General features: G+C 37.1%; 2 protein-coding genes across 3 annotated transcripts in view; both read left to right on the top strand.

The window, feature by feature from the left end:
- The window catches only part of LOC309493647 (uncharacterized protein), a 379,124-nt gene that overhangs the window by 310,645 nt on the left and 53,226 nt on the right, over nucleotides 1-15,253 (top strand). The gene's annotated exons all lie outside the window — the stretch shown is intronic.
- On the top strand, nucleotides 1,350-9,854 carry LOC309493768 (polymeric immunoglobulin receptor). Of its 2 annotated transcripts, XM_082163005.1 has the most exons (7): nucleotides 1,351-1,563; nucleotides 2,072-2,392; nucleotides 5,705-6,040; nucleotides 6,155-6,181; nucleotides 8,550-8,648; nucleotides 8,761-8,804; nucleotides 8,966-9,854. In XM_082163005.1, the coding sequence occupies exons 1-7, from the start codon at nucleotides 1,473-1,475 to the stop codon at nucleotides 9,107-9,109; spliced, it is 1,062 nt and encodes a 353-aa protein (XP_082019131.1). In that variant the 5' UTR covers nucleotides 1,351-1,472; the 3' UTR covers nucleotides 9,110-9,854. The 2 variants fall into 2 exon arrangements, with proteins under 2 accessions (XP_082019132.1, XP_082019131.1); XM_082163006.1 differs by lacking the exon at nucleotides 6,155-6,181 and having other exon boundaries at nucleotides 1,350-1,563.

A 15,253-nucleotide genomic window follows, 5' to 3' on the forward strand; every position in this document is an offset into this window, starting at 1 on the left:
GTCCCCCTAGTGGGCTGGATAGAACATCACAACTAAAGAGGTAATTTACAATACACTGATAGATGTGTTTTAAAAAAAATCCTTCATTATAAATAATTGCTGTTGGAACTCGCTGCTGCTGGAGTGTGTGAATGTGTGTATGTGTGGCAAATGTGGCTTGCAAAAACACAGTTAAAGCAGCAAGAGAAAAAACTGATGTTAAAGCTGCTCTAAGCGATGCTGAGTGAGTCACTTCTTGTTGACGTTCAAAGTATTGTCAAACAAAATAGAGGCTAGCTCGACCCTCCCTCCTCCTCATCCCGTCTCCTCCCCCTCCCCCTTCAGGGAAGTCAGTTATAGTTCTTGTGTTTCTGCTCGTCTCTTCTCTTTGTTCTGTTCTTGTTGTTCCTCTTTCCTTCAGTGATTCTGTTATATGGTGTTTTCATATTAATACGTCTTTGCAGTGTGTGGACACAACCACCATACAATGAAAGTTCACTCCTTTTCCCTTTTTTTTAATCCTCAAAAAGCCTAAACACTCTCAATAATCAAGCCTTTTGTATTTTTAATGGATGGTGAGCAGTTGCTCATTATCATTTAAAGATACTTGCACCGAAACGGGTTATATACACTATAAAAATAAATAAATAATAATATACACTGTTGCCAGTAGTTTTACTGTAAAATTAATTTTTTTGGGTCACCATTGTGCAGAAGAGTAGAGCCTGTGCTTCAGTGATGATTGATGATATGCTGCGTGTTGCTTTATTTAACAGGTCGTGACTGTGTAGTTGCTGGTCCAGTGGAAATCTCTTTATTTAAGATATTTTTCATTGGACTCAAATGAAATAAGTTCAGAGAGATAATATGCTCACAATATAAGCACATTTCAAATATGAGACATTTAAATTGCAGTTGTCCAATTTAAGGTAGTCGATTTCGGCAAATGAAATGAGTTAACTCGAGTTTTAATTTAGTTGCCTTCCTTCTGATCCTAACATTAGGAAAGAGTGGATGAACTTTATTTTTAATGCAGTTCCAGACCGCGTCAGTACCCTGATAGCACAAGTACATCTCGGAGACGTCTGTATGATGTCTCCATTTACATCTGCAAGATGTATTTTTTAGAGTGTTTGCTCATCTGCAAGTCTCTACACTGTTAGACCTTACCATGCTTTTTTACAATACTGGCAGCACTGTTGCCAGCTGGTTACTGTAATGAATCTTTAACAGTGAATAACTGGCAACACTGTGTGTGTTTTCAAAGAGGCTTTCAAACCTGCTCACAAGACAAAATAACAGAAATATGGTCTTTGGTTTAAGTGTCTGTGTGTCAGTGACAGCAGGACGTGTTTCATCACAGTGAGTCAGAAGAGTTTAGCAAGAAGGAAAAGGAAGAGGTGGAGCTGTTTGTTTTATAAAAAACTCTTTAAGAGCACAAGATAAAAATACAAAATCAGACGCAGAGGAAGAACTCGCAGTGTCTCTGACTGATGAACAATACAAGCGGATTCACAGTTGTATCATTCGTGATTATGAAGACCTTCCTCTTCTTTCTCTTCTTCACTCTCTGCCTGATTAAAGGTCAGACGTTTTTAATTACAGTATTTCAGCCTGTAACTATTTACTCACCTGATATTAAATCATGAGTATTGTCACGTGTAAGCCTGTGACTACACATGGACTGAGCACACACACATATCACACATGCACATACACTGATGTCATGTTAACATGGTCTGTCATGTTTACACAGATCTGTGTAGCGTTTCAGTTTATTGTGTATTGTGTGTTTGCTATCCCAGAGTGTTGTGGTGTATTATGTCCTATAGCTGATCTTGTTGAAATATTGAACAGTTTATTTTTATTTTTTTATTGCACATTTATTGTGGGACTTCCACCATGTGGCACAAATAAATCATCCTCAAAACTTATTCAGCGGTTTCCCAGCGGTCACTTCTGACCTCCATCTGGCAATCTTATCAAGCATTGTGCTATTATGTGTTTTGCCTGTTTTTATTTGTGAATTTTTACATTTTTGTTAGTCTGAGATTGTAAGGCTCTTAAAAGAGGAACTGAATATGATTGACAGGTCACATGGGTGATGCTGCTGACGCCGAGACTGGCATCACAGGAGGAAGTGTCATCTTCAATTGTGTATATTTAACTAATAATGAAAAAACAAAAGAAAGTGCAAAAAGCTTTTGCAAAGTGTCTGGCAGTGAATGTACAACCATGACAGAAGTAAAGAGTGATTTATGGATCCCAGAAGAGAGATTCTCTATGACTGAGGATAAATCTCTGGGCTTGATCAGTGTGCTCATTAGAAACCTGACCGTAACCGACAGCGGGACGTACAGATGTCAAGCCGGCAGTCAAACCATTAAGAAGGTGGATTTCAATGTGAAACAAGGTAAGAATGAATATTTATTTATCACGTTACTCATTTCCTCTGTCAGGGCTTCAGGTTTAACATCTTACGTTTATTCCTGAGACTTAAAGGTACAATATGTAAGAATTTTGCATTAAAATATCCCATAATCTCAAGGCCAGTGTTATATATTTTGTTAAGTTGATTACTTACAATATCCCAAATGTTTCCAACTATTTTTAAATCGTGAGAAAAGTGCGATTTTAACCAAGGAAACGGGGCGTTAGAGCAGGGGGGAGCTGGGAGTCGCCAGTCAATTGCGTCATATTCGCGTTACCCTCGGTTTCCGCTCGTACTGCGTGGAGTCCCGGACAAATGTGGAAGTTGTAGAAGTAGCGTCTATCAAGCAACAAACGTTAGCTTGTTTCTTGCAGTCGTTATGGAACACAATTATTCTTTACCGATTGCAGCTGGTTCTGTCGACAAAGCATGCTTAATTTTATATTTTCCAAATGTAGCATTCGGTAACAGTTATGTTTATGTAAGGGAAGTATTATTGCTTTAGATTTGTGATTAGTTTATTGACATTGTTTATCACGTCTGGTGTTTATGGCCATGTAAATAAATATAGCATGTGTTTCAGGGCTCTACAGTGCGCCCATTTCACTCGCACATGCGAGTAAATATTTCGGCGTGCGAACGTGAAAAAATATTTGGGCGCACTCGTGCGAGTGACACAGCATTTTTCTATAGAAACAGCTGCACATACACCATCATGAGGAGGGGCAGAGTAGGACACTATATTACCGGGAGATCAGTCATTTAGGCCTAAATCTTCAGTAGCTAGTCTGTAGCCTCATAAATTTTTTAAAAAAAAAACTAGTGCCCACACACAAACTATTTTAGGGCCCTATAATTTCCGCAATCGCGGAATTGGCAAATTAACCCGGAATCTTTAGTGTCAACGCGGAATTTTACATATTTGGAATAAAATTCTGTTTTTGTGTGGGAGAAAAACGTATGTCTGAGGAAAATCGCATATTAGCCTACTGAAAGAACGAGCAGAGAGAGAGGCCCGGTCGCGCGCACGTCTTCAAACTGTCTTGCTCTCTCTCTCACTCCCTCGCGCTTATTAATCTAAATCAATTGAGAATTTACACAATGGTAAAAGATCGGAAGAACGAGGTTTCACGTGGAGCATTTGGATTTTTTTTTTCCTGAATTAGGCTACCGCTGTGTGTGAATTGTGCAAAAAAAAAAAACATTTTTACCTTTCCTTCTCTGAAAAGCGTTCCGCCCATTCAGCTGACGTAAAAAACACTTTCAATAAACTAAACAAAACCTATCCAATGATGAAATGTTTTCTGTGTTGACAAATCTTGTGCGATGTCCTAAAACTGCCGAGATAATCACACAACGCGTACAAGTCTGCTAATGATACGTCCGATTCACGAACTAATGACTCATTTGAACCGATTCACTTTAATGAATGGTTAAAACAACTGATCTGTCCAACACTGAATCGGTTCGGTGTATAACAAAATCGGTAACACTTTACAATAAGGTTCCATTTATTAATCTCTAGTTAACTAGATCAGTTAACATTAACTATTAATAAACTGCACTTCTACAGCATTTATTAATCTTTATTAATGTTAATTTCACCATTTAGTAGCCTACATTATTTAAATGAAAAGTTGTATTTGTTAACTTTAGTTAGCTTAATGCACTGTGTGAAGTAACATTAAAAATACAGGGTTAGGGTTAACTAAGATTAACAAAGATGAATAAATACAGTAACAAATGTAGGTTCATGTTAGTTAGCCTAATACATTCACTAATGTTAACAAACCAAACCACATTTAACATCTCTTAAAATGAGAATTTTGTTTGTTACCTCAATACATTTAGGGTCATTCCTATTTTATTTGTGTACATTTTAATCATTAACATTAAAAACACTCTTTTTACGACTAAAATTACAGTAAAGGGTAAAAAAAAAAAAAACTGAATTCCCAAAAATTAAAACAGAAAAAACAGAATTTGCAAAAATTAAAACGGAAAAAACGGAATTTGGGAAAAAATAAAACGGAATTTGGGAACAAATAAAACGGATTTTATAGGGCCCTACTAATTCGGTTCAGCACAGAGGGGCCCTACCTGGAACTGTTTGATCCTACAAAATGTGCTGAAAATTGGCTGTCTGCTGGAAAGAGGTCAAGACGACCAGGCTACAAAGCTTGGCCAAGTGACTCAGACATGATCTTCATTTCAGATAAAATGTGAAACATACATAGGCCTACATACAATGATAAATGAAATCTACATGACGATAAAATAGAATTAAATGAAAATCTTTTGTTTGAAAGTTTTGGTCTGATGTTCTTAACCTTACAATGAGCATTGTAAATTTAATTGTTGAATAATTCTAATAATAAAACTATAATGATAAACTTATACAACAAAAATGACTGTGCCCCCAAATATTTGTCTGTGCTCCTAATTTTTTTTATTTAGGCGCACCAGTGCTCCTTGTTCAAAAAGTAAGTGTAGAGCCCTGTGTTTTCATAAAGATCAATCAGTATTTTGGGCAAATGATGTGGGTATGTTAAATTTTACAACAATTGTTTAGAACACGTAAAACTGCGCAGCGTTATCACAACAATGAATTCGACACAGTAACATCTATGATAACCAATTTAGTATTAAACCTTACTTTTCTTGCGGTTAATTCATTTTAATGAAATAAAAGTGTGATGAGGTTCAAGAGTCAGGAAGGAAGAAGACGGGGTCGGCGTGACTGGGACTCGTACTTTATTAAAATAAAGCAAAACAAACAAAAGTCGTGCACAACGCGCATTCACTGTGGCAACCGCGACGGCACAAAACAGTTCAAAAATGAGAGCTCGGATCCACCGGTTTTCTTTCTCTGCGTCCAATTTTCTCTCCAGTCTCTCTCTCGTTCCAGCGCGCGGCTTAAAAGCGGTCTCTCCACGCGGATCACGGCAATAAGACACAGGTGTTCGTCATTTGCACTTGACCTACTTGCTCGTCTCTTCTCTCTCCCATTACAGACCGCGCTGAACCACGCCCCCCTCGCCACAAAAAGCATGTCATTATAAAAAAAGAACTTAGCCTCATCCATGAACATGATTTTTCGATTCCCGTCTGACTGATTTACATCCACGGTGGAGTTTAAAACGACAGTTCCCATCATTCCACGCTCCTTCACATCGTCATCAAGCTACGCCGTTGTTGTTGTTGTTTGGAATGTAGCGCCCTCTAGTGGCAAAAAATTCTTGCATATTGTAGCTTTAATTTTACAGTAACAGGATTTGTTACACTTGTCTTCAGAGTCGTGTTGTGGGAGATCAGAGGAACAGACTGCTTATTTAGGAGGAACTGCTGTCATTCACTGCAAATATCCAGAAGAATATAAAGATCGTGGCAAGCAATTGTTCAAAGTGCAGAATGGATCATTAGAGTCTATTATAAATGCATTTGGAAGTTCGTTCACCAGTGGGAGGTTTTCTCTGAATGTAAACGAACAGGAACACGTTTTCACTGTGACTATTGCTAGTGTGGGAAGAGGTGATGCCGGGGTGTATTTCTGTGGGATATACACCAACAATCCTTTCCACATTCCTCTCTACATTCCCCTTCTCACAGAGATTCAGCTTCATGTTTCAGGTGAGAAACAATTAGCAACAAATTACACATTAAATGTACATGTAATGTCAGTTAAACAATGTCATTTTAATGCCTGACCTATCGTCTGTATGTGGGCGACAATGGAAAATCAAGAACAAACAGATGCTTCAGTCCAGATTGGTGAGTTCATTAACATAAATATATACCTCAGAATATCACAGAATAAAGGCCATTGCACACTGAGTCCGAAATTTTCGTATGCGTTTTTTCGTGTTCGTCAGCCTTAAAATTCGTCACGCACAGAAACCTTGCACACTGAGTCCGATGCGTATTTATTAAACCTTTGCGGAAAAAAACGCAAAAAATACTAAATGTATTCGTCAAGCAGTGAGGATGATTTTGTTGCCCTCTTTCTTTTTCTCTTTTTAAGAAATATTGGGTCCATCCAATCCTGAGATTGCGCCGAGAGGAAGGAGAGTTTCACCTCCTTATCAAGGAGTTTGATGCTTGGAGAACAGTTTGATGCTTTGCTAGCGATACTGGAGCCACATATTAAAAAGAAGACCACCAATTTCCGTGAACCAATCGATCCTGAACAGAGACTGGCATGTCTATATGGACGGACACACACACACACATGCGGCCGGCAGAAGCGCTGGGCAGACAGAACAGCTGTATAGGCTACAGGTTATATTTTATTCAGTGTCTTTGTAATCCGCATTTTGTTTTTCATACAGTACTTGTGCTGCGAGACGAAGTGTATCACCTTGTCAGACGTCATTCTGGATTTTGTCGTTCGCTTGTACGGTGGCTCTGAATTGTCAAAAAACCTCTCAAAATACTGGCTGTGGATGCGAAAAACGCAGATAATGGAACCCGATCCGAATTTTTTTATTACGGACGAATGTTTCGTAGACAGTGTGCAAGCGTGATTGCATAATTGACATAACATGAGCATGAGTTTTTCGCACGTTTTTTTTTTAACGTGCGAAAATTTCGGATGCGAATTTCGGACTCAGTGTGCAATTGCCTTAATTCTGCATTTGGATTAATGACAGTTCAGAACAGCAAAGTGGAAGTGATTTGCTGATAAAGTGCTTTACCATTTTTGAGTATTTTATTAAGAGTCTAAGCCTGCCTCCTCTGATTTTGATTGGTCAGTGCGAGGATATTTTCCTAACATTCGCCGTCATCCATGTCACTGTATGTCGGACCGCACCGCCCATCTTGAGCTTTCTCTTGTATCTCATGCTGCCTTAAAGGTGGGGTATGTTATTTCTATAAGTCGTTACTGAACATTATTGATATTTGAAATCAACCCAAACAAACACACCCCTCTCTTCATTGCTCCGCCTCCGTATGTTCACTAACAAGGACGCTAAACAGTAAACACCGCATTCTCTAGCAGTCGTCAGCCTGCACAACTCTCACTATCTGGCCTCTGTTAAACACGCAATGCAAGTGTGGATGTCTATTTATCGTAGCAGAAGCGCAACAAAATAATGCTTCGCTGAACGAATGACAAGAAAAGCACAAAAAATTTACATACATACACAAGAGTAAATACAAACAAGGGTTGGATTTTAGTTTCCAACAGCACAGCAGCTCCAGACACATATGACACTCAAACCCAGTGTTACTCGTGTGTGGAGCGATTCAAAGCAACCTCTGTTTTCAGGCCTTCCCGCTTAACTGTCTCCAGCGCTGGAAAGCTTCCCAGACAGCAACATTGTGTTGGCTCAGATCCGGCCCACATCTGGTACACGTTGTTTCCACACGTACTGGATGTGGGCCGGAACAGGGCCGACACAATGTTGCTGTCTGGGTTTTCTAATGTTAACGAGGGCCCTAAAGCTGTTTCCTGATCATATCCCCTCATTTTCCAGTGATATTCTTATGAACTTTTCTCTTTTGTAATGTCTCTCAGCCATCTCTCTTTCTACAGTCTTCAAATCAAATCTCCCTCATTACCGTCATACGCCCCCTAATGCTGATTGGCTACACACGTTTGTTGTTGTGTCTGGTTGTGTCGGTCTGACCAACTTTCAAGCAGCGTTTTTCAAATATCGCTTACCCCAACTATAATGTGCTATCTGAATTATCGTAAACACGAGCTTCCTAGTCGGAAATTGGACATGAATGCCCTACCAAGTCGAATTTACTACTAGAAAAACGATATAGTTGATTTTGATACCAGAGTTCCCGAGCTGGGCGTGAGATAAACTTCAAACATGGCGCAGAGGAGAACGACTGCTGCTCTGAATGATATTCTTTATTAGTGTCTCCCACAACAGCTACATCGCCTTGTCTTACGTCATTGAAGTAGTGCATATTTACATAACTGAACGATCATTTGAAGTGTATATGATGTTTTATGCACATCGAAAATAGCATGTACTGTATGACATCCCTATTTATTCCGTCAACAAAGCACTTGAGCGCGACAAGCTCATAATCATGACTGAAGAAGTTGGAAGTGGGAACTTTCCTATAGCATGTAAAAGCAGGATCAAATCTCAGTTTTTACTGTCATGTGTGTATTTTTCAGATCTCTACATCGTCAGTACGGTGTGTTCGTGTTTGATTCTGTTGTTAGCTGTAGGACTGAGTTTGGTGTTGTTCAAGTGCAGATGGAAAAAGACAGAAGGTACAAACACAAATGCTCTGGTTTTATGAACTGAAACCAAATGTGATGCTGAAATGTTTCATCTTCTGTTGAATGTTCACTGTCATGTTTTAATAATTTGGTCCATCCACAGCTTCAGTCTCATCGGATCCGAGGAACACAAGAGACGGCGATGAGGTAATGTTTCATTCTTCACACAGTCTTTCTCTGTTCCCAAGATTTCTGCTATGCATTATTGCCAAAACTATGTAAAACCATTGTGTCCAAGTGCAAAAGTCATTAAAAATTTTTCCAATTACATATCATGTTATAAAATATAATTAATATTTCCCTTTCAGGAAGTCAATTCTCCTTATTATGAAGCGATTCAGGACTCTACTCAGGTGTCCATTGGTTTAAACACAGTTTACGCCACAACAAATTTACCCACAAGCCCCTCTGACAGTGATTTCTACACACTGGCTCAAAACACCGAATCCTGAAGACACCCATCATAATCTCCCAATTCTTTCCTCATTAATTTGACTCATGTATGCAGTTTGATATGTTGTATGCTGTATTTTTCCAATTATTTGGGATTTTTTAACCATCCTTTTTGTTTTATTCACCAATCGTCTGCTACAGTCATATAAACTCTGTTGGCATAAAAGTCTATATGTTTATATGAATGATGTCATTCAAATTAATCAATTTAAGACCAAATGTGGGTTTAATGGCCGTTAAAGAGCACAGCATTAAGATTATTTAAAGTAATGATTAATTTTGAAACCATCGGTTTTTTTCTGACAATCACTATGTGAATAGAAAGTATGCAAATTGACTCAACAAGGGTCAAAAGGGCAATATTTGACACAAGAGTCATATTTGCCAGAACAACTGAATGTATAAATATACATTTTTGGTAGACAATGTTATAATATTGTATTGAATATTTGAAAATGCCTGTCCTCTCATTATGGACACTACTGTCATTATTAGATCATACTGACACCAAGTGGTTAAATATTCAGGTTAAACCAGTACAATACTTTTGAATGGTGCATATTGTCTCTAGTTATGATGATCAGTGTTGGTGAACTGATGAAAAATAGTTCTTCTTATTCTGACATGTTTGTGTTTTCTAAACTGCCCTAAATCTCTTTGAAGATCTAGAATATACACGTGTCCGCTAATTGCTAAATGAATAAATGTGTTGGACTGAACTTATTCAATAAAGATGTCAATAGAGGGGGTTGCAGACACTGTATTTCATAGAGAGGAGGAGCAAATGTGTGTGTGTGTGTGTGTGTGAGAGAGAGAGAGAGATTTTGAAAAAAAAACACTTTATTTACAAAATGACACAATTAGTTATTTGTTTAAACTTACAAAATTAAATTAGAAACAAAAAAAAAATTATTCATCATCAACAATTGTACACAAAACATCACAACTACACAATTTCAAATCAAAAGTAGCAAGATCACACATAGCTTTGTTAAATCTAAAATCAATCAAAATTATTGCTCTAAGTAAAGACTCAAAACCAACAATAACATCATCATCGCTTTTTGGTTCTTTTTCCTTTTATTTTGATCTTTCTACTCATGTAGATCACCATTTTAGCCTGCCCAAGAATAACATTTAACAATTGAAGCATAACACGCTTTCACAACAAGCCAAAAATAAACGTTTCTGGACAAAAAATTACATTATTACACCATTCTTTCACCATTACAAACAAAGGTTTAAGTCTGAGGCATTGCATAAAAGCATGAAACAGTCTCTTTTTGAGAACAAATGGACAACCTGAAAGAATTCTCTTCAATATTCACCGCCCCATGAAGGATTCTCCACTGCAAGTCCCCTGTTCTTTTTGATAATGGTGGCTTGTACAAAACTCTCCATTCAGGTCTCGCCTCATCACCTACTTTTAAAACAGAACGCCAAAGGGTATCGACTCTCTTATCAAGTGTCTTTTTGTTGAGAATGAGCACACACATTTTATACAAATCTTTCACCACACATGAAAAAAAAATCAAAAGATGAAAACTTTTTTGTTGAAAGAAACACCCTGAATACTCTTTAACATTTGGTTGAACTAACAAACACGGAAAAGGATCTTCACTGTCATGGGCTCTAGTCCCTAAAAAGAAGTCCTCTAACATCATTTTTTAACTTCTTTTAACTTTTAACACTCTCAGATCTGAGATCTAACTCCTAGTTTTACACTAACAGCTTTTACATTCTTAAAATTAGGCCCAGTTTAGCACGTAAACTGTTTTAAAGCAAAAACTCCTGAGTTTTGTAATATCTTGTTGAATCTTGGTAAAAAATTGGTCGCAGACAGATCCAGTCTTGCCTCAGTGCCCTTCTTGCAAAAATCCACAATCATTTCCTTGGTCTTGTTCGTGTTCAGAATGAGGTTGTTCTCCTTGGAGTAACTGGAATATTATATTTAGAAAGGAATTCAGAGTAGGTCAACATAAGACCTTCATTGTTATACAGTTGTCTAACAAAAATTATATCATTACAAAACCAATTCATAAGAAATAAAGATTTAGATTTATACAGAATGTGCTTATTATTCCAGATAAAACATCTGTTCGGAGAGAAATTGTGTTTATAGATTAAATTCCAGGAAAGAAGCATTTGTTTATGAAAGTTGGACAGTTTTAAAGGAAGCCGGGTAATACTGTAGAAATTGGAGACCACCAACTTGGGAAAAGATGAAGTGAGGTGTAATATTCCAGATAGATGGTGTTTTTTTAAGGAATTGCTTAATCCATTTAACTTTGAAGGTGTGATTAAGGGTGGTAAAATCTAAGAAGTTCAGGCCTCCATTTTCAGTTGAGTTCATAACCACAGATTTTTTTATGTAATGGGTTTTATTTTTCCAGAAGTTAAACAGCATTTTATCAATACTTTTACAAGTATTATCATTAACTGCTAATGAGAGCGCTGCATATGTAAGTCTCGAGATGCCCTCTGCCTTTGTGATCAGTACTCTCCCCCTCAAGGATAGGTCTCTCATTAACCACTGATTTATTTATTTATTTATTTATTTATTTATTTATTTATTTTGTTGTCAATGACTGGTGAAAAATTAAGTTTACATCATTCCTCTTCATTCTTTACAATCTTAATACCTAAATATGTGATTTCATCTGTAATGGGAATATTACAAATTGACAGAAGATTATTGTTTTTAAGAGACATTAATTCACACTTGTTTAAATTCAGGAGTTTACCATACTCAATAGACTGTAAGAAAAGATTTAAAAGGAGCAAGGAAAGGATTTAAGAAAAGGAGCAAGTTCTTCTGAAAAGGTTTTATAGAATTCAGAGTTTAAACCATCTACACCAGTGGATTTATTAAATTTAAGCTCTGTAATAGCTTGAAGGACTTCTTTTATAGAACTATCACAATGTTCTTTTTGATCTTCATTTATAGTTTTCGAATTAGTAAGACTATCTATAAAAACAGAGGAATAAATTTAATTAAATCCTGATTTATAAAGAGTGCTATAAAAGGTTGAACAGTAATCTGCAATCACATTTGAATCATGTGTTATCGTGTCATTAATATTCAAATGCAAAATTGTATTTGTTTTTGCATGGAATTTTTCTTATTGAAAGAAATATGCCGAATTCTGTTCACCTTTTTCCAACCATCTTTGTCTAGATCTAATGAAAGCCTGCTTCCACAGGCTTTCATTAGATTTCCACAGGAAATTCGCTTCCACAAATTCAGTGGTTCAAATTAGACAGTAAATTCAACATTGACATCCAGGAACTGCAGGAAAAGCAGTAGATTACCGAGCATACTCTCCATCTGCTGTTAGTCGACTTCACCAGCAGGGGGTGCAATGATTGTGCAAGAATGATTTTACTTGTTTAATGTATACATTTTTGGAAATTTCTAAGAGATGCGTGTTTGCACTTTTGTAAAATAATTCTTGAATGAATAATAAAAAAAAAGACCAGCAACAGTTAGAGCAAGCCATTCATTCATAAAACTCATTTACAGTAATGTAAGTGTATTTGTGATTATTATGACAGCGGTTTTATGTTAAATTCAGTGTCTTCACGGTTACTTTTCCTGTGTAGCCTACATGCATCTTTCTCTACCATGAACGAGTGTTGTTATTGTAATGTTATTCCCCGATGCGGAGATCCAATGCTACATTTTTTGAGGTTGACATATTTCTCATGGTTGTTTAGTTGCCTTAACTTTATATTGTGGCGATGTGCTGCATGCAGGCAGAGGTGGAACTCTCCTGGGAGTTTATTTGGATCCAGACTCAAGAGTGTTAAAGTTAATGAGCTAATTAAGTGATTGATTGAGTGATGATTGAGCATTATTGAAAACACCTGATGTTAACAAGCAGAATTACTGAAGGAGAAAAATCCAAATTTTAGACACCGTTATGGAGATTAGTGTTCGATTTAGTTGGGCAGTTGACCTTCAAATGATTATCTTTAGATTTTGTTTGGCTGTTGATCTGAGTTATTACAGTCAGATGAACAAAAAGAAAAGTTGATCAGGTGGTGTTGGTTATATTTTAACATAATCATAATTTGATCTGAATCACTGAACTCATTTAGAGCCTAATCTCTGACTTAAATGTATATTGGTCATTACAACATCACAGTTATTCTACAGATTAAGATCCAGATTTTTCAATATAATTCAAATTATTTCTTAAAAGTTGTTCTGATAAAGAAAAAGAAAATCTTTCTTTAAGGCACACACAGACATCAAGATTCAGTGTATGAATCTCAACAATGGTGACAAAAAGAATATTCAATTAGGAAAACAAGACAATTCAGATCATAATTTATTCATACCGCAATGCATGATGGGAGCCATGGATGAGTTTTGATTGGTGGCACCCAGAATGCACTGCAACATGCTTTATTATTGTCACCATTGTTGAGAATCACAGGCTGATTCTTGGTGTCAGTGTGTCCAAATAATATAATTTTTCAAAGTCTTTTGATCAGAACAACTTTCAAGAAATCTTTCCGATCACATTGAAAATGATTAACATGGCATAATATTAGAATCACAGGCAGCTATAATCATCAAGGTAAACTTAACTCTCTAAATGAGTTTTGTGATTCAGGTCAAATTATGATTATGTCAAAACATAACCAACACCACCTGATCAACGTTTGTTTTTTTGTTCATCTGAGAGTTATAACCCAGATACAACAGCCAAACAAAATCTAAAGTTATTAGTTTAAGGGTCAAGAGCCCAACTAAAGCAAACACTGATCACCATAATGGTAACTTAAAAAAGAGATTTTCTCCTTCAGTAATTTTGCTTGTTAACATCAGGTGTTTTCAATAATGCTCAATCATCACTCAATCAATCACTTAATTATCTCATTAACTTTAACACTCTTGAGTCTGGAGCCAAATAAACTCACAGGAGAGTTCATTTAACACTGGAGTGTTTGCTGTGTGAGTTCATGGGTGGAATAAATATATGGCAGGACTTTTACTTTCTGACCCCTGGACTCTCCACCTCTGCATGCAGGCTAGTAGGGTTTCCCTCAATACTTCAGGATTCCCCTGCTGGACATATAAAACGCTTAACGTAGCTTAATGTACTAATTACAGTGATATAAAAGACCAAACTCGCTGGCAAGCAGATGGACTCAGAATAACGCGCAAAGTTTAGCATGAGCGTTTCCCAGTGATAGACTGGCATAAAGTTGGCTTGACGTTGGACATTCGCACATTTAGGGACCGTCTCTAAAGTGTATACGACATTGGTATACACGTTTCTAACTACGATAGCATTTGAATAGAACGACTTACAGTCATAAAACCAACTGTAACGTGTTCATGTAGTGTCAGGCATAATGCGCACCCTTTATATTTTTTATATTTATTCAAATAAATTGAAGTTTGCTATTGAAGTTAGAAACGTGTACATGCCAATGTTGTATGCAACTTTAGAGACACTCCCTAAATGTGCGAATGTCCAATGTCAAGCCAATTTTACATTTAGTCATTTAGCAGACGCTTTTATCCAAAGCGATTTACAGTTAAACTAACGATAGGAGGACAACAATATGCAAGTGCTATGACTCTTCCCAGTTTAAGCTAATGCAGTACACGTAGGCATAGGCTACTATATATATATATATATATATATATATATATATATATATATATATATATATATATTCTGAGTCCATCTGCTAGTGTCACCGGGTGAAAACCTGGCAAATCCAAAAAGATTCCTCATTGGTTCTAATTCTGGCTCTGTTGAGTGTTGGCCATAACGAGCGCCAGCTGAATCAAATCAGCTGCGCTTCATTGAAGCATGTGCTCAGGAAAAGGAGCATAAAAAACGGAGTGTTTGAGCAGTGTGGGGGACGGGCAGGCAGCAGTGTGTGTTCTGACAACGGTGGTGAAATAAGAAGGCTGAAGGTTTAATGCCGGATCGGAGTTCTACTGTGAGATCCCCCGAGGCATGCCCATTTAGTGAGTTTTCTGAAGAAACCACAGACAGCAACGCAATGAAGTAAGTGAGAGAGAAAACCACTGCAGGATGTTGAGTGACTCACCGAGGAAAAGTTAAGTGCACCCTTCCATTTATTACCCGTTGAGAAAACCACATTTGAAGATTGAC

Source organism: Leuciscus leuciscus (assembly GCF_965113295.1).
Source record: "Leuciscus leuciscus genome assembly, chromosome: 3".
NCBI classification, from domain to species: domain Eukaryota; kingdom Metazoa; phylum Chordata; class Actinopteri; order Cypriniformes; family Leuciscidae; genus Leuciscus; species Leuciscus leuciscus.

Coding starts and splice junctions, on each gene's coding strand:
- LOC309493768 (XM_082163005.1), top strand. CDS start 1,473: ATGAACAATACAAGCGGATTCACAGTTGTATCATTCGTGATTATGAAG. Junction 2,393..5,704: donor GGATTTCAATGTGAAACAAG/GTAAGAATGAAT, acceptor ACTTGTCTTCAG/AGTCGTGTTGTGGGAGATCA. Junction 8,649..8,760: donor CAGATGGAAAAAGACAGAAG/GTACAAACACAA, acceptor GTCCATCCACAG/CTTCAGTCTCATCGGATCCG.